This window comes from Nuphar pumila, chromosome 2 (genome assembly GCF_984573655.1).
Source record: "Nuphar pumila chromosome 2, dmNupPumi1.hap1.1, whole genome shotgun sequence".
Lineage (NCBI taxonomy): Eukaryota > Viridiplantae > Streptophyta > Magnoliopsida > Nymphaeales > Nymphaeaceae > Nuphar > Nuphar pumila.
Window position 1 is genome coordinate 12,462,122 of NC_143250.1, and position 27,800 is coordinate 12,489,921.

At 39.3% G+C, this 27,800-nt stretch overlaps 1 protein-coding gene across 1 annotated transcript; it reads right to left on the bottom strand.

The window, feature by feature from the left end:
• On the bottom strand, positions 1-27,762 carry LOC149844790 (uncharacterized). Its single transcript, XM_089997339.1, has 4 exons — positions 27,545-27,762; positions 27,376-27,468; positions 650-831; positions 1-377 (listed from the first exon to the last, which is right to left on the bottom strand). Exons 1-4 carry the CDS (start codon positions 27,705-27,707, stop codon positions 321-323), a joined length of 495 nt encoding a protein of 164 aa, XP_089853465.1. The 5' UTR covers positions 27,708-27,762; the 3' UTR covers positions 1-320.
• Between the last annotated feature and the right edge of the window lie 38 nt (positions 27,763-27,800).

Sequence of the window (27,800 nt, forward strand, 5' to 3'; positions counted from 1 at the left end):
AAAAATTTCGATAACCATTGTATCAAAATTATCTGCATACATATCTGAGATAAAAATTATCATCCTGTTCAACAGCAGCTTAAAATTAACCAGAACATCATAAATGCCTAAATTACAAATTTTCAGGGACACAAACATGCATATGCATGCATCCATTAAGCTATAATAGTTTAAAAGGATATAACAGTACACCCATCTTCAGAATCCAAAGATCATGTGGAAAATAGCACCCACTGTGCTTTGCTCCTGTTCAATGAAGCATCTGCCACCAAAGCTTAATGACAGCTGCAAGTTGATATTTAGGTTCAAGACCTAAATTTCTATCTGGATTGCTTGACAGAAGAGGCCAGCTCATCTGCAGTCACTGGCTTGTGCATCTGCAGTCATACAAAAGGAAGATGAATGCAATGCAAAAATGAAGAATGAAAATTTCAATAATTGCATTTACGTGAGACAGAGCAATTACATAGAGCACATAAAATGAACAGCCTAATAATAAACTAGCAGCATCCCGTGATTGTGTCATTCAGGCCTAACATGGGCCCCGAACACACACATATCCACATTTCAGGTCGCTACATCTCTAACTATAAGGGAACCACCAAAAAATCTATGAAAACCAAAAATTCATTGAATCGAGGAAGCTTACAGCATCTGCAACAGAAAACCAATGAAATAATCTCATGAACTCATCATCCTGTGTAGGGAGGTTGTCATGATTCCAGTATGTGATGCTTCTAAACTTCGAATGTGCTTTCCAGTGATTTATGTTCCCACTTAAGTTATCCACTGAAATATTTTTGCTCATATTCTTCTTTTCCAAGACAAATCCTACAGATCAGATAAACAATGTGCAAGATGAAAATAGCTCTTCATTTTACTTCCATAATGGAATATATAATCAATGTACATTAAAATGATGCATGACAGCTAATACAAGCTGAAAACTTTGCAATATCCGATGCAGTCAACTGGATTAAAAAGTGTTGTGAAAAGTTTTGACCTTTAAGAGATGAGCAAAATAGCATCAACATTCTGTCAGTAAATAAATGCACCGCACAACCTTTGACATTAAACTGTACATTCAAAATCATAATAAACAAAAATGCATTTTGTACTCTAGGCTGAATCAGTCTGAGTTTAGAGATGAAAAGAACAGTGGGTCATGATAAGGCATACAAGTTCCCTGCAGTTAAATTGCTAGACTTAGGCAACTGTGCTTAAATTGAACATATTAAGAAAGAATATTGGGACTCTTCTGGACCAGTCTGAGCATGGAATAATAGCATATAGGGCCTAACAGTCACTCTAAGTCACATGGACTCTTCTTAAGGGTGGCCGCACTCGCGTTGACGTGACGCGGGTGCGGAGGCGGCACCCTGTGCGGCTATCATAAAAATCAGCCGCACCGAGTGAGGTCAACCGCACCCAGGGTTATAAATGTCCAGAAATGGACTCGATTGAGTCCATTTGGGTCCAAAAAAAATTTTGAAAACATGTTTTAGGGGGGGGAAGGGGTTAGGGCACATTTGCATATACCCCCCCTCTTCTTGACCCTTCCTCCACCTCCCGTCCCCACTCCACCCCTCCTCTTCCTACGGCAGGGCGGGCGACACCAGACACCAATCTCCTCCTCATGTGGCAGCAGCAGCGAGTTCGGTACGCTTCTTCCTCCTCCCTTCTTCTTCCTTATCTTCCTCCCTCCACCGTCTCCTTCTCTCTTTTTTCTTCTTCCTTCTCCTCCTCCCCTCATTGCCGCAAGGGCAAAACCCAAGATTGGGTTCTGCTCCTAGGTTTAGTTTGGCTGGGTTTAGCAGAACCTGAACCCAGATGTGGGTTTAGCAGAACTGAACCCAGGCTTGTTGGGTTCAGCAGCTGAACCCAGACTTGGATTCAGAAGAACCGAACCCAGGGTTGCTAAGTTCGGCTTTGCTGAGTTTAGCTCTGTTAAAGTGCATATATATATATATATATATATATATATATATATATATACCCTCCCTGCACCCAAATTTTTTCAAATTGCCGCATCGCCGCACCCGCACCTATGTGACATAGCAAAGAGATCATGGACTGAAGCATTGTTTATGTGCCAAACATGGGCTATGCTGAGAAATTGGATTAAAATTTGAATGATAACTTTGCAAAAATTGGAAGTTGTTCTCTTTTGTTGCCCAAGCACAGTAGAAAATTGAGGCCCAAAGTATTAGATCATACTTGGGTCAAAATAATATTATCCTTAATGTATGGAGCCTCTCCAAAAGTATGTTTCTTTACTATGAATATTTCTTTGTGACAGCCAGCATAAAAACTTTGTCATATCCTATGAAAATGAACCAATATGAGAATTTCGTTGGGGCGTTCCCTACTGAGCGACGCGCTGTACTCTCTAGGCCCGGAGGCAGTGATAAATGTGCAAGGGTTGCTAGGTCGTCGCCCAGAAGCGACGCGTCACACCGGCGCCCGGGTGTGGTGTCAAATAGGCAAGGGTTCCCTCACTTTGTTGGACGGGTGGGGGTAAAGAAGTTAGTCCAAGACCATAAAATTAGGTTAGCCACTTGGAACATAGGGTCTTTAACTGGTAAGTTGGTAGAGTTAGTAGATGTTATGTGTAGGAGAAAGATTGATATTTTATGTCTTCAAGAGACCAAATGGGTAGGTGAGAAAGCTAAAGTGATAGAACCTTGGGGATATAAGATTTGGTATACGGAATAGGAATGGAGTAGGGATTGTTATGAGTCGTCAGTTTATAGATAATGTAGTTGAGGTCCGTAGGAAGGGTGATAGAATTTTACTTATTAAATTAGTATTAGGTACGGATATTATTAATATTATTAGTGTTTATGCACCTCAAGTAGGTTTAGATGATTCCATTAAGCATCAATTTTGGGAAGATTTAGATGGAGTAGTACAAGAGACATCTTATGGAGAAAAGCTTTTCATCGGCGGTGACCTTAATGGACATGTAGGCATTAGTAGGGATGGATTTGAGAATATCCATGGAGGCTATGGTATAGGAGAAAGAAATGAAAGTGGAGAAAGGATTTTAGATTTTTGTTTGTCCTATGATATGATCTTAGCAAACACTTGGTTTAGGAAGATAGAGTCTCACCTAGTAACATTTAAAAGTGGGGTTAATACGAGTCAGATAGATTTTTTCCTACTTAGAAAGAGAGATAGGGGTTGTTGCATCGATTGTAAGGTTATACCAGGAGAAAGTGTAGCTACACAACATAGAGTCTTAATTTTAGATCTTAGAATTAGACAATGCCGCAAAAGGGATAGACATAGGATAGATCCTAGAATTAAGTGGTGGGCACTGAAAGGAGCTAAACAAGGAATGTTTGTAGAGCAGGTAGTTAAGGAAGTTGATTGGTGTCTCGAGGAGGATTCAGAATCAATGTGGAATAAGATAGCGGGTGGTATGAGAAAAGTAGCTAAGGAGGTATTGGGTGAGTCTAAAGGCGGTGCACCACTAGGTAAGGATACATCATGGTGGAACGAGGATGTCAAATTAGCTATTAAGGTTAAAAGAGAGTGTTATAGAAATCTAAGTAAGAGTCGTGATAATGAGAATTTGGAGAAGTATATGATAACAAAGAAGGAAGCTAAAAAAGTTGTTCGAAACGCGAGGGCTAAGGTATATAAGGAGGTTTATGACAAGTTGGATACCAAAGAAGGCGAGAAGGATATTTATAGGCTTGCAAAGATGAGAGATAGGAAATCGAAGGATTTGGGTATGGTTAGATGTATCAAAGATGAAACGCAAAGGGTTTTAGTCAAAGATAAGGAGATTAAGGAGAGATGGAAAGATTATTTTGATAAGCTATTTAATGATAGTCATGCTCAAGATCTTGGAGACTTCTCCATTCCTTTTCATGAGATAAATCGTGACTTCATGCGCAAGATTCAAAAGAAAGAAATTGCAGAGGCTTTGAAGAAAATGAAATCAAGAAGGGCAGTTGGCCCAGATGGTATACCTATCGAGGCTTGGAAATGCTTGGGAGAGAAAGGTTTAGAATGGTTGACAAATCTTTTTAACTTGATTTGGCGAACAAATAAGATGCCTAATGAGTGGAGGAAGAGTACTTTGGTGCCTTTATATAAGAATAAGGGTGATATACAAGATTGCACAAACTATCGTGGTATAAAACTCATGAGTCATACTATGAAACTTTGGGAGAGGGTGATTGAGTCTAGGTTGAGGAAGGTTGTCATGATATCGGAGAATCAATTTGGTTTTATGGCTGGAAGATCAACTATGGAAGCTATACATCTTCTTAGACAACTTATTGAAAGATATAGAGAGAGGAACAAAGATTTGCATATGGTTTTTATTGATTTAGAGAAGGCATACGATAGAGTACCTAGGGACGTTCTCTGGTGGACAATGATGAAGAAAGGTGTTTCTCTCAAGTACATTAGTATAATTAAAGATATGTATGAAGGAGTAGTAACCAATGTCCGCACTTGTGGAGGGGTGACAACCAATTTCCCGATAACGGTTGGGTTACATCAAGGATCTGCTTTAAGCCCTTTCCTATTTGCGATAGTGATGGATGAGCTTACGAGATCAATTCAAGAAAATGTACCGTGGTGTATGTTGTTTGCTGATGATATTGTTTTGATTGATGAGTCTAGAGCTGGGGTTAATGCTAAGTTAGAATTATGGAGACAGACATTGGAAGCTAGAGGTTTTAAGTTGAGTAAGAGTAAGACTGAATATATGGAATGTCGGTTTAGTAAGCAACGAAGTAGTGATGGGAGTGTAGTGAAGCTTGGTGAGCAAGATATACCGGTGAATGATTATTTCAAATATTTGGGATCCATCATTCAAAAGTATGGAGAAATTGATGGAGATGTAAATCATAGGATAAAGGTTGGGTGGATGAAATGGAAAAGTGCTACTGGAGTGTTGTGCGATCGTAGAATGCCATTGCGGTTGAAGGGAAAGTTTTATAGGACGACTATTAGACCCGCTTTACTATATGGTACGGAATGTTGGGCTGCCAAGAGACATCATATTCAAAAAATGAGTGTAGCTGAGATGCGGATGCTTAGATGGATGTGTGGAAATACAATAAAAGATAAGATTCGGAACGAAGAGATACGTAAGAAGGTAGGTGTTGCACCCATTGAAAATAAGATGCGAGAGAATCGTTTACGGTGGTTTGGACATATTCGGCGAAGGCCTAATGATGCTCCAGTTAGAAGGTTGGAGAAATGGGAAAATATATTAGTTAAAAGAGGTCGGGGTAGGCCTAGGAAGACTTGGATGGAGATGATAGGAAAGGATATGAATGCTTTGAACCTCACCGAGGACATGGCGTTGGATAGAAATGATTGGAAGAAAAGGATTCATGTGGAAGACCCAAAATGAATTTCTTTTTTGGTTCATATCGCTGACCCCAATTGTTTTGGGATGAAGGCGTAGTTGTTGTTGTTGTTGTTCCTTTTTCCTCTTGTTTGTAAATAGAGAGATTATGGCTCCTTTTCCATTAAATATGATAGCATAGAGCAGATGGCACAAATCAAATTTGATTAGTAAACATTAAAGAAAAAGTTCTGTTGTTTTTCCCTTGAAAGTGAAGACCTCCAAGTAAGCTTAGCCTTAAAGACTCCTATTATTGGTAGCAAAAGATGTGGTCTTATTGATACATTTCTCTAAAAGAACATAGAAAGTTCTCTTTTTATTCATATTCATCAAAGCATCCAATCGATATTAGACAATCATGGACGGGCACAACGTAAACACCTGACAAATAGTGACAACATGTCCATGGTAGGATCACACTAAGTTTGTCATGAATATGATTAATGTTTTCAGGCCGAATGAGCTTAACCAAATTATCCTTCAATAAATAAAATGACCACACTGAGACACACAAAAATTTACTTTTGTCTGACCATCTCAGTTTCTAGATTGCAACTTGAAATGATATTTATTTCTGACTGCAGGATTCCTATTTGAAGGGATTTAAGTTGGAAACTACCTTTCTGAGTTCATGGAAATTGTGGAGCCTAAATTTTAGCCAGATAAGATAACAAGATTCTTCAAAATATTCTAAAAGAAACAACATAGAGAAATGAATAATACACCTCTCTCTCACAAAGCATCTTGTACATATGTGCTTTCACCTAGAAAACATATATTGAGATGAAAAACGTCAAATATCAAGGAGATAAGAGTGAGGATTGATAATATCTGATAAACCAGTGTCTAAGTTTAGGACCTAATATGGTTCCACATAATCTTCACACTAATACTGTCTTATTTGCATGACCTGATGACCATAATGGATTATCAGGAATGTAGTTTAAAAGATAGTCTACACACTTTCCCACTTCTTAGAAAAGAAGGAATTAGTGCTGAACTTTTTGTCCACCACAAAGGGACTCATACCCTCCTTTGGAAATAAGGATGACTAGTGTAAATAAAGATTTTCCAAGAACTAGACAATATATAGGAAGAGAAAAAACACCTACACTGATCTGGCAAGGCCTCCCAAACCCACAATACCTGTTCATTCCTATCTTATCTCCATGACCTTGAGATCAATTTTGGAGGAGGGAACATTTCAAGATAAGCCACAACTGCTGGTATTCACTTATTTCTCTTTATATGATAAAGGAGAAGGTAAGAAAGAAGTTTTCTCATAAAAAATAACACCAAAAACCAGCAACAAACTTTTAAGGCACACTATAACATGAGAAATGATTCCAATATTCATCGTAGTAGTTCTTGCCTCTCCGATATGCTGAATCATTACCTTTGACAAACAAACCAAAGATCAAACACAAGTTAAATATTATCATGCAAAAAAATTCAATATAACAAACATAGTTGCCTATCTCTCATTTTCAATTGTTCAACAGAAGCAGTTTATGTCTCAATCAAGCTCCAACCTGACAAAGTGTCTAGACTGAGGTTCCCTGTTTATGTCAAATTCTTTTATCTGTTCAGCACTGTCTATCTTACAGTAATAGAACTTATATGTTAGGCTTATACCTTATCTGTGTAGACCTAAGTCACACGGACTCGGCTGGCTATAAGGTCGACGCACCCGCGTCGGACACGGGTGCGGCTTCAAACACGGTCAACCAAGTGTCAAACTTGGTCAACGCACCGGGGCCGAGTCCGTCCACATTTTGGACTCGGTCAACTTTGACCGAGTCTATTTTTGTCCATTTTAGGGCAAAAGACGTATAAAAACTAAAAAAAAAATTGATCTTTTTATATATATTTTATATATATATATAGCAGAGTCTTATTATTGTTATATATATATAGCCGTGTCCCCTAATAGGCACAACTTTGACTGAGTCTTATTATTGTTATATATATATAGCTGTGTCCCCTAATAGGCACAACTTTGACCGAGTCTTATTATTGTTATATATATATATATTTTAAATATATATACATATATATAGCCGTGTCCCCATGTCCAAAAATTTTGAAATCGCTCCGCACCCGTACCCGTACCCATTGTTGGAAAGTGAAGACCTCCACATTCACCTGTGCAGGAAAGAGAAAAACGAGAAGAAGAGGCTGCAAAACACGTCAATAGATTCCAGCGTGTTTTTCATTGTATTAGAGGTTTAATATATAACAAATACATAACCTTTTTAGGGTACTAAAATACCCTCTAATAATATACATATTTACAATAGACATTCATCACTTTGGATCTGGATCCGATCCATTACAGAAATCGGGTCCAGACCCGACTTAGGTTAGAGAACCAAAAACGACTTCTTTTCAGCCTCCCTCAAGTTGTGCATGGTCCTGGACCATGAACAACTTGCCTTTTAGAAACCAGAATTTGTCTTTTGTCAATCCTTTGGTGAATATATCTGCAACTTGCTCTTCAGTTCGCACAAACATAGGTTCAATCTCTTTCTCTTCAACCTTCTTTCTGACAAAATGCTAATCAATCTTAATATGCTTTGCTCGACTATGATAGATGGGGTTAAAGGACATATTGATGACACTTTGATTATCACACAACAGGAGTGAACGAACAATCGGTTCTCCCATCTCTGTTAAGAGATGTCTTATCCACGTAGCCTCAGCAGTCGCAACAGCCATCGATCTGTACTCAGCCTCTGTACTTGACCTAGCGACTGCCTTTTGCTTTCTACTACTCCAAGAGACCATGTTGGATCCAATGAAACTACAATAACCAGATACAGACCGTCGTTCATCTGGGTCACCCGCCCAATCATCATCAGCATATATAATGATTTCATGGCCACCTTTATTTAATTCACTTTTCCTGTACACCAACCTATCACCAACTGTACCCTTTAGATAACGAAGTATTCGCTTAACTGCCTCCATGTGCGATGTATGAGGTTCATGCATAAAGTTAGATACTTGATTCACCGAATAGACTATGTCAGGTCTGGTAAAGGTCAGATATTGTAATATGCCCACGATACTGCGATATCTAGTGGGATCCTTATATAGATCCCCTTCTTTAGAACTCAATTTTTGATGGACGATGCTTGGAGTTGCCAATGGCTCACAATCTTTCATGCCTGCTTTACTAAGAATATTCATCGTGTATTTGTGTTGAGTAAGAGTAAGTGTATCACACGTTTTATCAACTTCCATTCCAAGAAAATATCGCAGATCACCGAGATCTTTCATTTTGAATCTCTGATTTAATATATTCTTTACTTCCTCAATATGGCTTCTGTAGTTCCCTATGATGATAATATCATCGACGTATATTAGCAGAAGAGTGGTTACATCTCGTTCATTGTAGATGAATAATGAGTGATCTAGAAGAGACCGAGAGAAACCGTGCTTCTGTATTTCCAACGAAAAACTCTCGAACCAGGACCGCGAAGCTTGCTTCAATCCATATAAAGCTCTTTTCAACTTGCATACATAATGATTGGCATCTCGTTCTGCATACCCGATGGGTTGTTCCATATAGACCTCCTCTTTTAGGTCCCCATGTAAAAACACATTTTTAACATCTAACTGGCTCAACGTCCATCCATGTGTTAGAATACAGTATGGATATATGCGTATGGATCTGGATCCAGATCCATACGCATATTGTATGAACACATGCCATATAACCTCATTAATGGCATTTTTGTAATATCGTTGTACATGTTTTTACCTTTTAATGTTTAGGGTTTCAGTGGCCGAGCAGTATGTGCCGCCCCAGCCATTGTGACTTCTCTCTCTCCCTCTCTCTCTTTCTCTCTCTCTCTCTCTCTCCTTATTTCCTGTATACCAATCTAATATGGTATCAGAGCTCACAGGTTAATCCTGTGCGTGAAGAACTTCCAGCGTGATCATCTTGTGGTTCGTCAGCGTGAACAACAACCCCAGCGTGAAGAAGTTCCAGCGTGATCATCTCGTGGTTCGTCAGCGTGAACATCAACCCCAGCGTGGACAGGTCCCAGCGTGATCATCTTCTTTTTTATCTGAAATCTCATCTTCTAAATCTGAAATCTCATCTTCTGAAAGTTGGTACTTTCCTTTTCCCCTTTTTCCTTTCAGCGTGCTCATCCATCTTTTCTTCTCTGTTAATGATTTATCTTCTTCATCTTCTCTGTTAATCATTTATCTTCTTCATCTGTTAATCGTCTTTGATTCCAGAAATTTATTTATTCTTTTTATTCATTTTTTGATTTCCAGAACTTCTTTGATTCCAGAATTTTTTTTTCTTTATTGCTATTTTAGTGTCCCCTATGCAACGCCTGTCAGTTTCATTCATTTTATTTTTATTGATTCCAGAAATTCTTCCTTTATTGCTACTTTAGTGTCCCCTGTGCAACGCCTACAGGCAGATTGTAACTGTTTACAATCTCGATTCTGAACTGAAAAAAAAAGGCGGTTATTTCCAGATATCGGTAGCACAGGTACATGTCTTGTTGAGGTTCTCCTGCTTGATTAAGTGATCTCAAACCTGTTTGTTTCCAAACTTGTTTGTTTCTTTCCATTCGTTTTGTTTGCTTATTCATTGTCCCATTGATATGGATTTCCATTCGTCATCCGATCCCTCTGCAAATTTCTTGAGTCAGCTCGTTACAGAAAAACTTACTCATTCTAATTTTTTGACTTGGAAGAGGCAAATCCTTCCTTTTATACGGAGTCAGGATCTCGATGAACATCTGGATGGTTTAGTTCCTATACCATCACGACTTATTTTGCAGGAAACCAAAGATGAGAAGGGTGACACAATTACCATTTCTATTAAGAATCCAGAGTATACAGCTTGGAGGAAGCGGGATCAGTCTTTGGTTGCTTATATTACGTCAACACTCTCTCAAGAAGTGTTGGTTACTCTTTCAGATGATTGCACTGTGGCGGATCTATGGAGTAAGCTGTCTCAGACATATTCTCAGATATCAGAAGCCCGAGTTATGTACTTAAAAAATGAATTTCAAAGTTTGAAGAAAGGCTCCATGACAGTCATGGAATACATAGGCCGCTTGAAGAGTATTACCGATCAATTGGCGGTTATTGGAAGTGCTATTGCAGATAAAGATAAAGTTCAACAACTTCTCAATGGATTGGGTCCTGATTTTGACATGCTTACCACGGCTTTATCATGCCTTCCGCAGTTGCCCACTTTTGACGATCTTCAAGCGAAGCTTCTCCAGCATGAGATGATTATGAAACAACGGGCATAAGGAAATGAATCTGCTCGTCCTCATTCAGTATTGGCCATGGACACTTCTGTAGGTTTTGGACGAGGGAATGGAGGGCATCAAGGAGGCAGAGGCCGCGGACGTTTTGGGCAGGGAGGACGTGGTATTTTGCCTACACCTAATATTTCAGGGGGTTTTAATACAGGAAATCAGAGGAGAGTGCCCACTTGTTTCTTATGCAACAAAAGAGAACATGTGAAAGCTGATTGTTGGTTTAATCTACAGAATAGAGGAAAAATAAACAAAATTGAGCATAAATCAGCTACTCCTATGGACACAAAAGGGCCATCCACAGATGTGCAACAACTTTTGTTATCAGCATTGTCACAGATGACGATCAAGCAAAATGAACAAGGCGAGTGGTATGTTGATTCAAGTGCCGCCACACATGTTACGGGTAATGCGGGTAAGTTATCTCACTTATTGCCTTATTTTGAAAAAGGTAGTATAGTTACGGGAGATGGAACTTATCACTCCATTAGTCATACTGGCAGTGCACATATCCCTATGTCAAAGTCCTCACTTCACTTGTCCAATGTCCTTCTTGCTCCTAATATTAAAAAGAACAATGTTTCTGTAGCTAAACTTGTTGACGATATGAATTCTTCCGTCGAATTTACTCCCTCTTCTGTTTATGTTAAGGATCTACGAACGAAGGAGACGTTCGCTAAGGGGGAGCGACAAGGAAACATGTACGTCTTCAAGGAGGTTTCTTCAGTGTCTTCATCTTCAGTCCCAGTTCTCCAGTTGAAGTCGTCCAAGCATTCTTCAGTGTCTCCACCTTCAGAGTCTTTGTTTTTTCCTTCATTGAAAGTTTTTAATTCATCTCATTGTAATAAGTCAAATATTTGGCATAGTCGTTTGGGACATTGTAGTCGGGGTTTCGTTGAAAACCTTGTATCTGATGGTCTCCTTCCAGAGTTTAGTTTATGTTCATTTTTTGATAATAATAATAAATGTTCTTCATGCGAACTCTGCAAAAGTCATGTTCTTCCTTTTCATATTATAAATAAAAGAGCTTCAAAGCCATTTGAGATTATTTGTTCTGATGTTTGGGGACCCGCACCTATTCCTTCTCTTTCTGGCAGTCGCTACTATGTTATCTTTATTGATTCTTATTCCCGTTATACTTGGATATATTTCTTAAAACACAAGCATGAAGTTTTTCAAATATTTCGGGAATTCCATTCGATGGTCAAAACAAAGTTTGCTTGTGATATTGTGCATTTACAATGTGATGGTGGGGGAGAGTATTCATCGAACGAGTTTATTGCCTTTCTTCGGGATAAAGGAATAAGTCGACAGGTTTTTTGCCCTCATACTCCTCAACAAAATGGGGTTGCGGAAAGGAAACACAGGCATATTGTAGAGAGCGCAATGAGCATGCTACATGACAGCAATATGCCCGTTAGTCTCTGGACAGAAGTTTTTCACACATTTGTTCATATCATAAATCGTCTTCCTATGACACTTTTGGATCGGAAATCTCCCTATTATACTTTATTCGAGCAACATCCCTCTTACGATGAGCTGCGTGTTTTTGGTTGTGTATGTTATGTACATGTTGATTCATCTCTGCGAAATAAGTTTCAGGACAAGGCTGTCAAGTGCAGATTTGTTGGGTATGCAGATGAATACAAAGGTTATCGATGCTATGATCCTACTACAAAACGTATTAGGACCTCCAGGAATGTTGTTTTTGATGAAGGAAATTTTCAAGTCAATGACTCTGCAGCGTTACCATCTCGAGAATTAGAAGTATATGATCCATGGATGAGCGCAGATCTTTTTGCTAATACAGGAGAAACATGTCAGACAAATTGTCCTTCCTTCGGCTTGAGTAGGGAGTTGAATGACTCACAAATGCATGTTGAATTATCTCCAGTTGAGTCTCCAGCTGAGCCACCCCCAGTAGAACGCTTCTCTGGGCAGATATACACTAGATGGGACAAAAATACAGAGCCGAGGAATGTGAAGGAAAGCATCGCCAATGCTTCGGCTCAAAGGCCGTCACACATTAAGCATCCTATTCAACGATGGGTGAGTTATGAGACCTTCTCCCTTGATTTCCAGTTGTTTATGTCTCAGCTCACAAAACAGGATGAACCCACTTGTTTTAATCAAGCTCTTCAATCCCGTCATTGGACTGAAGCTATGAATGAAGAAATGGAAGCTCTTAATGAATGCCAGACTTGGGAAATAGTTCCTCGGCCAGAAGGAAAGAATGTAGTTGGCTCAAAATAGGTTTATAAAATAAAATATAAGCCTGAAGGAAGTATTGACAGATATAAGGCGCGACTTGTTGCTCGAGGATTCACACAACAATATGGTGAAGACTACGACAAAACTTTTAGTCCTGTAGTCAAAATGGGTACTATTCGTATCATCATATCCCTAGTAGTTGATAAAGTCTGGAGCCTTAGCCAGATGGATGTTAAAAATGCTTTTTTGCATGGAACTTTAAAGGAAGAAGTGTATATGGAGCAACCACCTGGTTATGCCGAAAAGGATCCTATTGCCTGGGTGTGCAAACTAAGGAAATCTCTGTATGGGTTGAAACAGGCGTCCCGTTCCTGGTTTGAAAGTTTCTCTATGCAGATTCAGAGTTATGGTTTTAGAAGATGCTCTCTGGATCACTCACTCTTTATTTACCAAAAGGCGGACATTGTTATACTTCTTTTTATATATGTTGATGACATTGTGATCACTGGGAGCTCAGATAGTCATGTGCAAAGACGTGAAACAGTTTTTAATGAAAACTTTCAAGATGAAAGATTTAGGGGAGTTGCGGTACTTTCTTGGTGTGGAAGTTGACAGACAACAAGACACGTTGACACTCATGCAACAAAAATATACTCTTGACCTTCTGGAAAAAGCCGGGATGACAAATTGCAAACCAGTCAGCACTCCTAGTGTATTACATCAAAGGCTGAGCTCTGAAGATGGTCATCTTTGTGTCAACCCTACAACGTATAGAAGTCTCGTGGGGATGTTACAGTACTTGACCTTTACCAGACCTGATATAGTTTATGCTGTCAATCAGGTATCCCAGTTTATGCATGCTCCAACGGAGGGTCATATGGAAGTTGTGAAGCGCATTCTACGCTATTTAAAGGAACTATAGGGGACGGACTTGTTTATCGCAAGAACGATAATCTGCATAGAGGACATGAACTCATCACTTATACAGACGCAGATTGGGCAGGGGATCCAGATGAGAGACGATCTGTCTCTGGATATTGTGTTTATATTGGGCACAATTTAGTGTCCTGGAGCAGCAGAAAACAAAAGGCAGTGGCACGATCGAGTACAGAGGCTGAATACAGATCGATGGCTGCAGGCACGGCAGAAGCCACATGGATTAGACACTTATTGGGTGATCTTGGGGAGAATTATTCGATCATTTCTTTTATGTGACAATCAAAGCGCAATAAACATTGCATGTAATCCTATCCAGCATAGCAGAACGAAGCACATTGAGATTGATCAGCATTTCATACGGCAGAAAGTCGAGATGAAGGAGATAGAACTACGTCATGTTCGAACAGAAGATCAAGTGGCAGACCTGTTTACCAAAGGATTAACAGGACGTCAATTTTGGCTATTGAAGAGCAAGTTGTACATGCTCCAAAATCACGTACAACTTGAGGGAGGGTGTTAGAATACAGTATGGATATATGCGTATGGATCTGGATCCAGATCCATACGCATATTGTATGAACACATGCCATATAACCTCATTAATGGCATTTTTGTAATATCGTTGTACATGTTTTTACCTTTTAATGTTTAGGGTTTCGGTGGTCGAGCAGTATGTGCCGCCCCAGCCATTGTGACTTCTCTCTCTCCCTCTCTCTCTTTCTCTCTCTCTCTCTCTCCTTATTTCCTGTATACCAATCTAATACCATGTTCAATGGCAAGACCCAACACAATACGAATGGTTCCCATCTTAACAACAGGGTTGAAGGTTTCATTAAAATCTTGTCCTTGTTCTTGTGTGAACCCTTTGGCTACAAGTCTAGTTTTATACCTTACAATGCTCCCATCTGGTTTATATTTTATCTTGTATACCCATCTCGACCCAACTACATTCCTATCTAGTGGTCTAGGCACAACTTCCCAGGTACCACATTCATGTAAAGCTTCCATCTCTTCATTCATTGCTTCGATCCATCTTCTAGAGTTTGCAACTTGATAAAATGTAAGGAGCTCATCCTCTTTATTTATAGATGTTAGGAACAATTGAAAATCCAATGAAAAATTTTTATAACTAACCCACCTGTCAAGCGGATGTCGGGCCCGCGCGGATCTTTTGATGTTGTCCAACATATGTGGAGCAGAAGTAGAAGGACCAGAATCATTATCACAAGAAAAAGATGAGGGCTCTTGCTCTTTTTCTCGTCGGGTGTATACAATACCCTTATACTTTACTGGCTCCAAGTTTTGTGTGGTAACCTCTTCTGTTTGGGATACATTTGATGACTCCTGACATATTTCCTTCTGGCTGCAATCTGCAGAACAATCTTCTCTAGCATTGGAGAAGAGTTCTGAATTTAACCATGGATCGTACACCTCAACACTTGGACCTGAACTAGCAATATGAGAACTTGGATCAACGGGCTGATTGTCAAAGTTCATCTCGTCAAAAACGACATTCCTCGATATTTTGACGCGTTTGCTCAATGGATCATAACACCTATACCCCTTATAGTCTTCAGCATATCCCACGAACCTGCATTTCAATGCTTTGTCCTGAAACTTATTTCTCAATGAGTTGTCAACGTGAACATAGCAAACACACGTAATTCATGGTAGTCAGGATGTATTCCAAACAAAGAGAAGAAAGGAGACTTATTTTCTAAAATGGTCATGGGCAATCGATTTATCACATGAACTGTGGAGTGGAAAGCTTCTATCCATAGAGTGATAGGTAAATTAGCCCCGTGCATCATGTTCATTGCACTCTCAACAATATGTCGATGTTTTCTCTCTGCAATTCCATTCTGTTGAGGTGTATGTGGGCAAGACACTCTTCTCTTTATCCCATTATGTTGAAGGAAACTAACAAAATCACTAGAAGAGAATTCCCTTCCTTCATCGCATTGGAAATTGAGTATATTGGTAGAGAAATGATTTTTGACAAAGGAATGAAAATTTTAAAACAATCCAAAAACTTCTGATTTGTGTTTCATGAAGAATATCCAAGTATAGCGGGAATAACTATCAATGAAAATGAGGTAATATTTGCTACCAGAAACAGAAGCAAATGGAGCAGGGCCCCAAACATCAGAACATATGGTCTCAAAAGACCTTGAAGCTCTCTTATTAATTAAATTGAAAGACAAAACATGACTCTTACATAAATAACAACTAGGACATTTTATTTAACTGGCTTCTGAACCCAGATTGGACTTAGGAATGAAATTATTCGAGACAAGTTTTTCAATAAAATGACGACCACAATGACCCAAACGACTATGCCAAAGAGTTGGCTTATTACATTCAGATATGGCAAACACATATTTAGAAGGAACAAAAGACAAATATTGAGGCTTCAAGGATGAATCACCAGAATGAACAGCGAAGGAAGGATCTTCTTGGAAGATGTACATGTTGCCTCGTCTCTTTCCCTTAGCAAATGTCTCTCTCGTGCGAAGATCCTTGACATAAACAGAAGAGGAAGTAAATTCAACTGAGGCATTAACATCATCAACAAGTTTTGAGACAGAAACAATGTTCTTCTGGATATTAGGAGCATGAATAATATTTGAAAGATTAAGAGAAGACTTGGACATGGGTATAATGGCATTTCCAATATGAGATGGAGTGATGAGAACCATCTCCTGTGACTATGCTACTCTTACCAACATAAGGGTTAAGATTTAAGAGTTTACCCGCATCACCTGAGACGTGTGTCGCTGCTCCAGAATCGACGTACCAAATGCCTTTATCATTTTGTTTCATATTTAAGCTTGCTAAGGCGGCCAATAACAACATCTTGAGTTCCGTGGCCTCTGCCTCTGCCATAAGTCAGTCCCGTGGCCAGCACATCTTGAGTTCCTGAATGAACATGGGTGTCCTCAGAGAACCCTTTCAGGCTATGTCACATGGGTGCGGGTGCGGGTGCGGGTGCGGGGATTCGGCACTTCCAAAAAACCCGGGTGCGGGGGTGCGGCAGATGCAAAAATGTAAAATATATATATAAGGGGGTCCGGGGGTTATCCTATTACATCCAATTTTGAAAAAAAAAAGCAGTTTGCAATTGAGCCAGCTGAGTGTGGTTCATTCAACTCATGCTTGTCATGAGCTCAATCTTGATCGGATTGATGGAGTTATAAGCCGAGTTTGAACACCCCAAGCTGGGTTGTTTATGAACACTGGTTGCTGATAATAGTAATGTTATGTGGGCTATCAGCTTGGGTCCTTTGCACAATAAATGGTGGTGATTAGGGTTGTTAAGGGGAGTAATATGCAGGCGGGATTTGGGTCATGATTTTTGTCATGTACCTGACCCGATCCAAGTATAAAATGCATTATTTATAATAAAAAATCTGAAATTATGCAGGTTTGAATATGGAATTCCACTTTTGTAACCCGATAAAACCTGAACCTGAACTCGAGCCTGTGATTTGTTATTTTGGGGGGGGGGGGGGTCAGATATACCCTAATGGGTCGTGTACTAGACCCGTTGACAGCCCTAGATGAAGAGAACGAACGAGTGATGATCTCATAACACCGATTTGGCAAATCATCGATCTGCTCAATCGCAGTTAAATGCAAATAATTAAAGTTTAAGCTGCTTTTGTAAATGTTAGATAAGTTTTGGGTTTATTGAATTTACTTTAGAAAAAACCCGATAAATTTACTGAAAAAAAAAATAAAACTGGAATAAATAAAGAACGAAATATCCGCTCCCTTCTTCCCGCAATTTTTCCTCTCTCTCTCTCTCTCTCTCTCTCTCTCTCATCGATGCATCCCCAAACCCTAAGATTTCTGATCGCGAAGAGCCCCATTCCGGTCGACAATCATCTCCGCTTCTACCCATCTTCCCGATTTCGCGTTTTTCCCGGTTTTTTCAGGACCAATTTCGCGAAATCCCCCGGTTTCCCATGCATCAAGCATGGGCTTCCCGCGATCAGAAACTGCGAAGATCTCGGCTCCGCCACCCCGAAGAGGATCGACTCCGACCGCCAGCAATCGATGGGAGCTCGCGAAGCCAGCGACATCGAGGCGAAGAATGTCGACATCGCGACGCTCGAGAACCTCTGCGTCGACATCATCCTCGGTGTGCCCAGCTTGCCACCCGCTTCTGCCAAGAATGGACCAAAATGACCCTGGGTGCGGTCAACGCACCCAGGGTCGGGTTGATCGCACCCGCGTCGACGCGGGTGCGGCACCCTACTAGCCGAATCCCTGTGACATAGCTTTCAGGGTCATTTCATACTGTAGTAGTTTTGCACAAAAATCTTCAAATTTTGGAAGTTTCGGGAGACACAACAAGGATGTCACCAAAACATGATAGTCCGGCCCTAATCCACTCAAGGTCTGTTGCACTTTGTCTTTATCACTGACGAGACATCCCACAATAGTCAGTTGATCTGTAATGCCTTTCATTTTATTCAGGTACTCCATAATAGACATCGAATCTTTCTTCAACATTTGAAATTCTTGCTTGAGAAACACAATTCTTGCTTCAGAGATCTGTGAATATGTCTGAACTAACTTGTCCCACAACTCTTTGGCTGAACAATCATCGGGAATGACAACAAGAACTTCCTGTGAGAGTGTTGATGTGATGTATGTCACTAATGCTTGATCCCTTTTCATCCAAGCGACATAATCTGGATTTTTTAGAAGAACGATGGATTGTGCCCCTTTATCGTCTGTCTTTTCCTGCGAGGTGAATTCTGGAGGAATTGAGACCGATCCATCCAGATGACCAGAGAGATCTTGGCTCCTTATAAAAGGAACAATCTGCCTTTTCCAAGTCAAGAAGTTGGAATTATTCAGCTTTTCAGAGACCAATTGGCTAAGGAAGTTGGAGGAAAGGCCTGACGGTGGGAAGGGTGAGTCCATTGGCAAAGAAAAATGAAAAGAAGAGTCTGAATCAAACAAAAATTCAATCACCCGAGTATCCTGCCTTTTTTTTATTTAAAACAGACTTATTATACTCGGGTATGACCATATAGGTAACTGATTAAACAATTTTCAAGACACGACCTGAATATCGCACAAAGGAATGTGAAAAAGTGAAACATAATATTGCAAATTGTGGCAGCACAATATTGATCTTTGAATGTATAGTATCCAGACTTAAAGCATTTCAATAATGAATATCAAACGTGGAAGTGGTTTCAGATCTGATAAACATGAAACAGGACAATTAATAATTCAAAAAAAAAACAAAAAACACCACAAACATTAATCTTAACGACTGAATACGCAGATTTAAGTGAACAAAAATCACCTCTGGGATCAGTTAACTGATTATAGGACAATCAGTTCTGAAGAAGATAAGGACACATCGACACTGAGAGTAAAAAATAAAATAAACAGAAAGGAAGATAAGAGAATGCACGTTGAGAGTTTTTTTTTTTACCAGATTTGAAAAAGAGAAGGAGACGTACCCAGAAGTCGGGTTACCAGATTTAAAAAGGAGAAGGAGACGTACCCAGAGGTCGGGTTACCAGATTTGAAAAGGAGAAGGAGACGTACCCAGAGGTCGGGTTACCAAATTTGAAAAGAAGTCGGGTTCTTACCAGGGCCGAAGTAGAATAGGGAGAAAAGGAAGAAGACGCACGCAGAGTTGGAGTTGGATAGAGGCGATCTTTCTGGAAAGCAATCTCAGGCCCAGCATTCAACGCTGCTCTGATACCATGTTGGAAAGTGAAGACCTCCACATTCACCTGTGCAGGAAAGAGAAAAACGAGAAGAAGAGGCTGCAAAACACGTCAATAGATTCCAACGTGTTTTTCATTGTATTAGAGGTTTAATATATAACTAATACATAACCTTTTTAGGGTACTAAAATACCCTCTAATAATATACATATTTACAACAGACATTCATCACTTTGGATTTGGATCCGATCCATTACAGAAATTGGGTCCAGACCCGACTTAGGTTAGAGAACCAAAAACGACTTCTTTTCACCCGTACCCGCACCCATGTGACATAGGTGTAGACCAAGTTATTAAGGGTAATAATTATATCCAAAAAAATAATGGATGCCAAGGAAATAAACATCAGAGAAGAAAAGAGTAAGATTGATGCTTCAAGGATGTCCAGTTCTATTGACCATTAGTGGGTCCTTACGCGATATTTAGGACGTTAAGATCAAAGCCTGGTCCTCCATTTGACCCAATGATAGCTTGCTTTAGGTTTTGTCCATATACTCCAACTCCTAGGCATCTTTATTGATCATCCATGGTTGAGCAGACCTTAGCATGGCCTGGGCTTAACCTGTTTGCACACCAGTTTTCTTGGATGTTTATCAAGGGGAAACCCCAATTCAGGTGGGGGGGGGCGGGGAGAGATTGATGCAATGCCATATGGTTCACCCCCAAGTAGTTAAAACCTCTCGGCAACCCACCTTGCCCACTAGGGAGCCTGCTGCTTTAGCCATAAGGCAAGAGATGCACATCCTGGATATCGAACTTGTGACATCCTTCAACTTGAATACCTTAAGCCGATCCACCTAGCCAGATGTGCAGAACCCTTGTGGGTGTTTGTACACCAGTTATACCAATGCATATTGCTGTCACAAGAAATTAGCAATCACATAAAAAGATGTGATCTTCGTCATGGTGAGTCACCTACAATGATAAATCAACAAGACCAAAAGGATGATTTTGCACTCACAAGTGGATAAACGCACAGAACATCCACGGAGGTCCCACAAGGTGACATCATGATGCAGACACTATCTACATAATTGTATAAAAGATGTGCATATAACCATGTTTTCCTTTTCAAGTTTTATTCAGTATAGCTTTTCTATCCTCGGTCAAGAATAGAGAGTTTATAATGCCCAATTATGTGACTTTCGTTGTATAAGCTTCAGCAACAGTGCTAGATTACATCTTAAAGGCAATATCAAGTCATAGATTCCTGCAGATATACTAAACCCTAGAGCCAGCATCAGCTTCCAATGGCTTAAGGGCAACTAGTCATCTTCTGTAAGAAAATTAACCATTACAAACACGAAAGAAGAAAAAAGAAAAGAAAAAGAGGAGATCTTATTTTAGTAAATACACTTGCAGAGCCTTAACATTCAAAGGTAGTACACTCACAGAAACTTCACAATTCATGAGTTATGGCTAGTCAAAAAGCATACAGTTCTCAGAAATTTATTCTATCATTATGAGAAGTTGAAAAACGAGAACTCTATCTACATGCAATTGTAGTTCATACTGACATGTCCATAGGCATCATGTGGTACACAAAAATGACCCAGACTTGAATGGTTCTACAAAATCTTCAAATATCAACCGCAAAGCGAGATTGGCTACTGGTTTGGATGCCAACTGCAAAGCATATCAAGAATACTGTAGCGAGATTACCTCCACAATTGTGCATAATCTACATTGCTAAGGAACTAATAGTGCTTATGTAATAATGTGAACTCAAATCTACCATCGATATCCAACAATGACAACTCTAGAAGCAAAAGATCATAATCTTGAATAAAAAAATTGAAGTGAAGCAGAGCCAAGAGTAAAAGACCTGCCTTAGATGCAATTTATAATGTCAATGATGATTTTGACATAATTGGACTGGTAAATATTAGAAAATCAATCAATCTTGTTGTACATGTTACTTGCTTTCCAACATTCCCAGACCATGAGTTTACACGATGAGTATGAAGTTAAGCTAAGGGGCATTTGGTTGCACATTTTGGGTGCATTTGAATATCCTAATGTAATGTCACCCACCTTTTATTCCAAAGAATTGTACCATCTCATGCATGAATGCTCTTGCAAGGACTTAGCAAACCAGTAAAACTTGCCAAATATTGTAAACTTTATATAAGTTTTTTCCCTGAAGCACATTTCAATAGTCCAACCAAACATACACTAAAATTGCACCATTTATATGCAGATTCATGCACTCTCTTCAGTTTTCACTTTTCACTGATAACAATGTTGGGAATGACATATGAGGCTGATATCCTCCGTGTCCCTCAAACCAGTATACTTACACCATGAAGCAATAGGCAATGTTTCCAGTTTTTTAGCGTATATAAGCATATGCGTTTCTTTCCAACCATAACTAACGCATCCATCTCATAGTTGCCAGAAATGGGTACAGGTACGTAAAGGTTTAAAAAGTTTCAGGTAAGTATTTACTAGAAATGCATATTATGAGTTTAAAAAATATTGGTATGAGCCTCTAATAAACATTGATATGGTTTGTAAAAGAATTGGTACTAGTTTCTGAAAAAAATGATACAACATATATATTTCACAAAAGCACATAAGAATTAAAATAGTAAATTGCATATAGTTAACCAATCATTATTGTCATATAATTTTTTTTATTTGCCACAATATTTAAACGCCTTAACAAAAATAGTATCTTTGTATAGTGGCATTGTTGTTTGTACACAAAGATGTTGACAGAAATGAGTTTGATACTCATTCATAATGTAATGGAGATGAGTTTCCACTGCAGATTGTATGAGTTTCTCAAGTAATTGGGGAGAGTTTCCTGAACATAAGATACTTCTATTTATGGTTTCCAAAACAGGTTTCACATCCGCCTGATATTCGATAATACGCTTGGATGTATCAAGATCCATCCAAACAAGCATTGTCAGTCATTTACACTGGTTGAAACCTCTTTCCACATAAGCTAACCACTCCAGGATAGCAAGCCAATATCCAACAAACACACTAAGGTGTGAGTGACATTTTTATTCATCCACAATCGCTTCTCCCTATCCAAACGAGTTTCCTCTCAACTACTGCCTCAAAATAGTGCTGTAAAGTTTCACAACTTTTGGCAGGTAACATCTTGGTGGAGATCTACTTGCCAACATCGACTATACAACAACTTACATGAGTTCTCAGCAGCCATTTCTGATGTCAATGAACACCATGTTATATATCAAATACAATATCTTGATCAATGTCAAGTGATTTTCAATTATACGCGACGTTGCCAATTGTTCATTCATGAAGAATATGAACCCATGGCTCATGAACCATCAAATAATGGAGTTTTGATGAACATGACCAATGATCAACACACACACACACACACACAAAAGTACAAAGGCAACCAAAACAAAAGTTATATGTGACTGGTTCATTCAGTTTAAGAACCATTTCAAGAGTCGTATGTCTAGTCCATTCGATTTACGGACTATTTTAAGATATTATTTTATATTGGCATTAAGGATAGTCAGATAACTTAGTGGATTTATGTCACCAAAGTGACTGAATACACGTATGTTGTCAAAATGTTATACTATCATATGGTTTTAGTCAATATTAATGTTGTACTTATATTCATTAAACGATAGACGACCCAAAGATAGTTTTATCGTGTTTGGAATTTAAGTAGGGTAGAATAAGGTAAATGTGTCGAGATACATCACACATGAGTATCCAAAGGTACCTTGTGTTGATGGTCTATTTTCACAAGAACCTTAGTTTTACCAAATATGGTCGGTAGGCGAAGTGGTTTCGCGTGTCGGAGCTCTTACCAAAGTAGGACTCTGATAACCCCCTTCACTCGCCTGGAAAGAAGCATATCAAGGGCCTTTATTATTTTGCTTTTTCCACTAAAGTTTTAGTCTCGTATGAATGCTTCCTGATACGTGTCTTTTGTCATGCAGTTTCTAGTTTTGTGATTTTAGATGGCTCTAGCTCTATACATTTTCTAGATAGATCAAATTTTAGTGATTGGAAAGAAATTGTTTTATTTGTATTATGGGTATATGGATCTAGATCTGGCCCTAAGGATAGATGAACCCGCTGCCCTCACTGATCAGAGTACTGTTGATCAAAAGATTGCTTTTGAGAAGTGGGAGCGCTCGAATAGACTTAGCTTGTTGCTTTTGCAATCTAAAGTAGCTAAGAACATTCGAAGTGCTATCCCACAATGCAGAACAGTGAGGGAATTCATGAATGTCATTGAGGCACAGTTTGTGAGTTCAAACAAGGCCAGAGCCAGTACCCTGATGTCAAAACTGATATCTATGAAATATACTGGAGGGGAAAACATTCGCCAGCATATTTTGGAGATGAGAAACACAGCGTCTCAGCTGAATGACATGAAGCTCACTATCTCTGATTCTTTCCTAGTGCATTTAGTTTTAACGTCCTTACCTTTGGAATACGGACCTTTCAAAATCTCGTACAACACACATAATGATGAATGGACATTTAATGAACTCATGTCTAAGTGTGTTGAAGAAGAAGAGATGATGAAAGGTGAGAAGGTGCAGAGTGCACATATGGCTTCTCATACGTCCAAGGTAGGACCAAGGAAGAATGCATTTAAGAGAAATGCTAAGAAGAAACCAACTGGGGATAAGTCATCCCAAGACCAGCAATCAAACTCTGCTCCCATAAAGTGCTTCTTTTGCAAGAAGAAGGGACACATAAAGGCAAATTGCATAAAGTACAAGAAGTGGTTGGAAAAGAGAGGTAATTTGTCATTTGTTTCTCATGAATGTAATTTATTATAAATTCCTGAAAATAGCTGGTGGATTGATTCTGGTGCTACTGTTCATATTTCCAATTGTCTACAGTTGTTCCTGAGGAGAAGGGAACCAACAATGTATGAGAAAAGCATCTATTTTGGAAACAAGATGCGTTCACATGTGAAGGGTGTTAGAACCTGCAAGATTACTCTGGATACGGGCGTAGTTTTAGATCTTCATGATGTCTTTTATATTCCATCGTATAGTAGAAACTTAATTTCAATTTTAAAGTTGAATAAATTTGGATATTGTTTTAAGTTTGACATAGGATAGATCCTAGAATTAAGTGGTGGGCACTGAAAGGAGCTAAACAAGGAATGTTTGTAGAGCAGGTAGTTAAGGAAGTTGATTGGTGTCTCGAGGAGGATTCAGAATCAATGTGGAATAAGATAGCGGGTGGTATGAGAAAAGTAGCTAAGGAGGTATTGGGTGAGTCTAAAGGCGGTGCACCACTAGGTAAGGATACATCATGGTGGAACGAGGATGTCAAATTAGCTATTAAGGTTAAAAGAGAGTGTTATAGAAATCTAAGTAAGAGTCGTGATAATGAGAATTTGGAGAAGTATATGATAGCAAAGAAGGAAGCTAAAAAAGTTGTTCGAAACGCGAGGGCTAAGGTATATAAGGAGGTTTATGACAAGTTGGATACCAAAGAAGGCGAGAAGGATATTTATAGGCTTGCAAAGATGAGAGATAGGAAATCGAAGGATTTAGGTATGGTTAGATGTATCAAAGATGAAACGCAAAGGGTTTTAGTCAAAGATGAGGAGATTAAGGAGAGATGGAAAGATTATTTTGATAAGCTATTTAATGATAGTCATGCTCAAGATCTTGGAGACTTCTCCATTCCTTTTCATGAGATAAATCGTGACTTCATGCGCAAGATTCAAAAGAAAGAAATTGCAGAGGCTTTGAAGAAAATGAAATCAAGAAGGGCAGTTGGCCCAGATGGTATACCTATCGAGGCTTGGAAATGCTTGGGAGAGAAAGGTTTAGAATGGTTGACAAATCTTTTTAACTTGATTTGGCGAACAAATAAGATGCCTAATGAGTGGAGGAAGAGTACTTTGGTGCCTTTATATAAGAATAAGGGTGATATACAAGATTGCACAAACTATCGTGGTATAAAACTCATGAGTCATACTATGAAACTTTGGGAGAGGGTGATTGAGTCTAGGTTGAGGAAGGTTGTCATGATATCGGAGAATCAATTTGGTTTTATGCCTGAAAGATCAACTATGGAAGCTATACATCTTCTTAGACAACTTATTGAAAGATATAGAGAGAGGAACAAAGATTTGCATATGGTTTTTATTGATTTAGAGAAGGCATACGATAGAGTACCTAGGGACGTTCTCTGGTGGACAATGATGAAGAAAGGTGTTTCTCTCAAGTACATTAGTATAATTAAAGATATGTATGAAGGAGTAGTAACCAATGTCCGCACTTGTGGAGGGGTGACAACCAATTTCCCGATAACAGTTGGGTTACATCAAGGATCTGCTTTAAGCCCTTTCCTATTTGCGATAGTGATGGATGAGCTTACGAGATCAATTCAAGAAAATGTACCGTGGTGTATGTTGTTTGCTGATGATATTGTTTTGATTGATGAGTCTAGAGCTGGGGTTAATGCTAAGTTAGAATTATGGAGACAGACATTGGAAGCTAGAGGTTTTAAGTTGAGTAAGAGTAAGACTGAATATATGGAATGTCAGTTTAGTAAGCAACGAAGTAGTGATGGGAGTGTAGTGAAGCTTGGTGAGCAAGATATATCGGTGAATGATTATTTCAAATATTTGGGATCCATCATTCAAAAGTATGGAGAAATTGATGGAGATGTAAATCATAGGATAAAGGTTGGGTGGATGAAATGGAAAAGTGCTACTGGAGTGCTGTGCGATTGTAGAATGCCATTGCGGTTGAAGGGAAAGTTTTATAGGACGACTATTAGACCCGCTTTACTATATGGTACGGAATGTTGGGCTGCCAAGAGACATCATATTCAAAAAATGAGTGTAGCTGAGATGCGGATGCTTAGATGGATGTGTGGAAATACAATAAAAGATAAGATTCGGAACGAAGAGATACGTAAGAAGGTAGGTGTTGCACCCATTGAAAATAAGATGCGAGAGAATCGTTTACGGTGGTTTGGACATATTCGGCGAAGGCCTAATGATGCTCCAGTTAGAAGGTTGGAGAAATGGGAAAATATATTAGTTAAAAGAGGTCGGGGTAGGCCTAGGAAGACTTGGATGGAGATGATAGGAAAGGATATGAATGCTTTGAACCTCACCGAGGACATGGCGTTGGATAGAAATGATTGGAGGAAAAGGATTCATGTGGAAGACCCAAAATGAATTTCTTTTTTTGTTCATATCGCTGACCCCAATTGTTTTGGGATGAAGGCGTAGTTGTTGTTGTTGTTGTTGTTGTTGTTGTTGTATTGTTTTAAGTTTGAAAATTCCAAATTGTTCATATTCAGAAATTCAATTGAAATTGATTCTGCATCAGTTTATGATGGTTTATATAGATTGAATGTGAAAATCCAAACTCATGAGTCTTTGACTTCTGAATACGCATTAGTTGGAAATAAGCGTAGCATGATGAATGATAAATCTTACATGCTTTGGCATCGAAGGTTGGGTCATATCTTTGAAAAGAGAATAAAGAGACTGGTAAATGAAGGAATCTTGCAATCTCTAGATTTTACTGACAATGACCCATGTGTTGATTGCATAAAGGCTAAGCATACAAACACATATAAAGAAGGTGCCAAACGCAATAGTGAGATATTAGAAATAGTCCATACGGATGTATGTGGACCGTTTTTCCCCTGTTACACAAGCGAAAAATATTTCGTCACCTTTATTGATGACTACATGCACTGAATCAGTGACAAACACAATGCATGAGGGAACACAATAAAAATGACCCAAATACATGAAAAACAGAAGGATAGCGGCAAAGGAAAAGCTGGGCAATACCACAGTACCCATCTGGGATAGGAATTGTTGCACCCTCCAATTTTCTCCCCCTGAATGAAGCCTCCTCCACCATTATCCCATCAATAACAACACCTACACCATCAAAAACAACAAAAATAAACACGCCAACATCAGAAATCTAGCAGAGAGAGAGAGAGAGTTCTCAGACCGGTCTGCTTGGGCTTGAAGTAGTGAGAGACGGAGCATGGCCCCGTGTGCTTGACGCAGCACGGTAGGTGGTGGAGCTGACCGGTGAGATCGACCGTTGGTTCTGAGAGATCGACGGTTCCCGTTACTCCATCTCTTGGTTGCCCGTGGCTGCCTTCTTCCATTGGCTCTTCTTCGTTTGGGGAGCACAACTCTGAATCAGAACTCACCAGTCCATTTGGCCCCTTCTATTTTGGGGGCGGGAAGTAAGAAGAGAC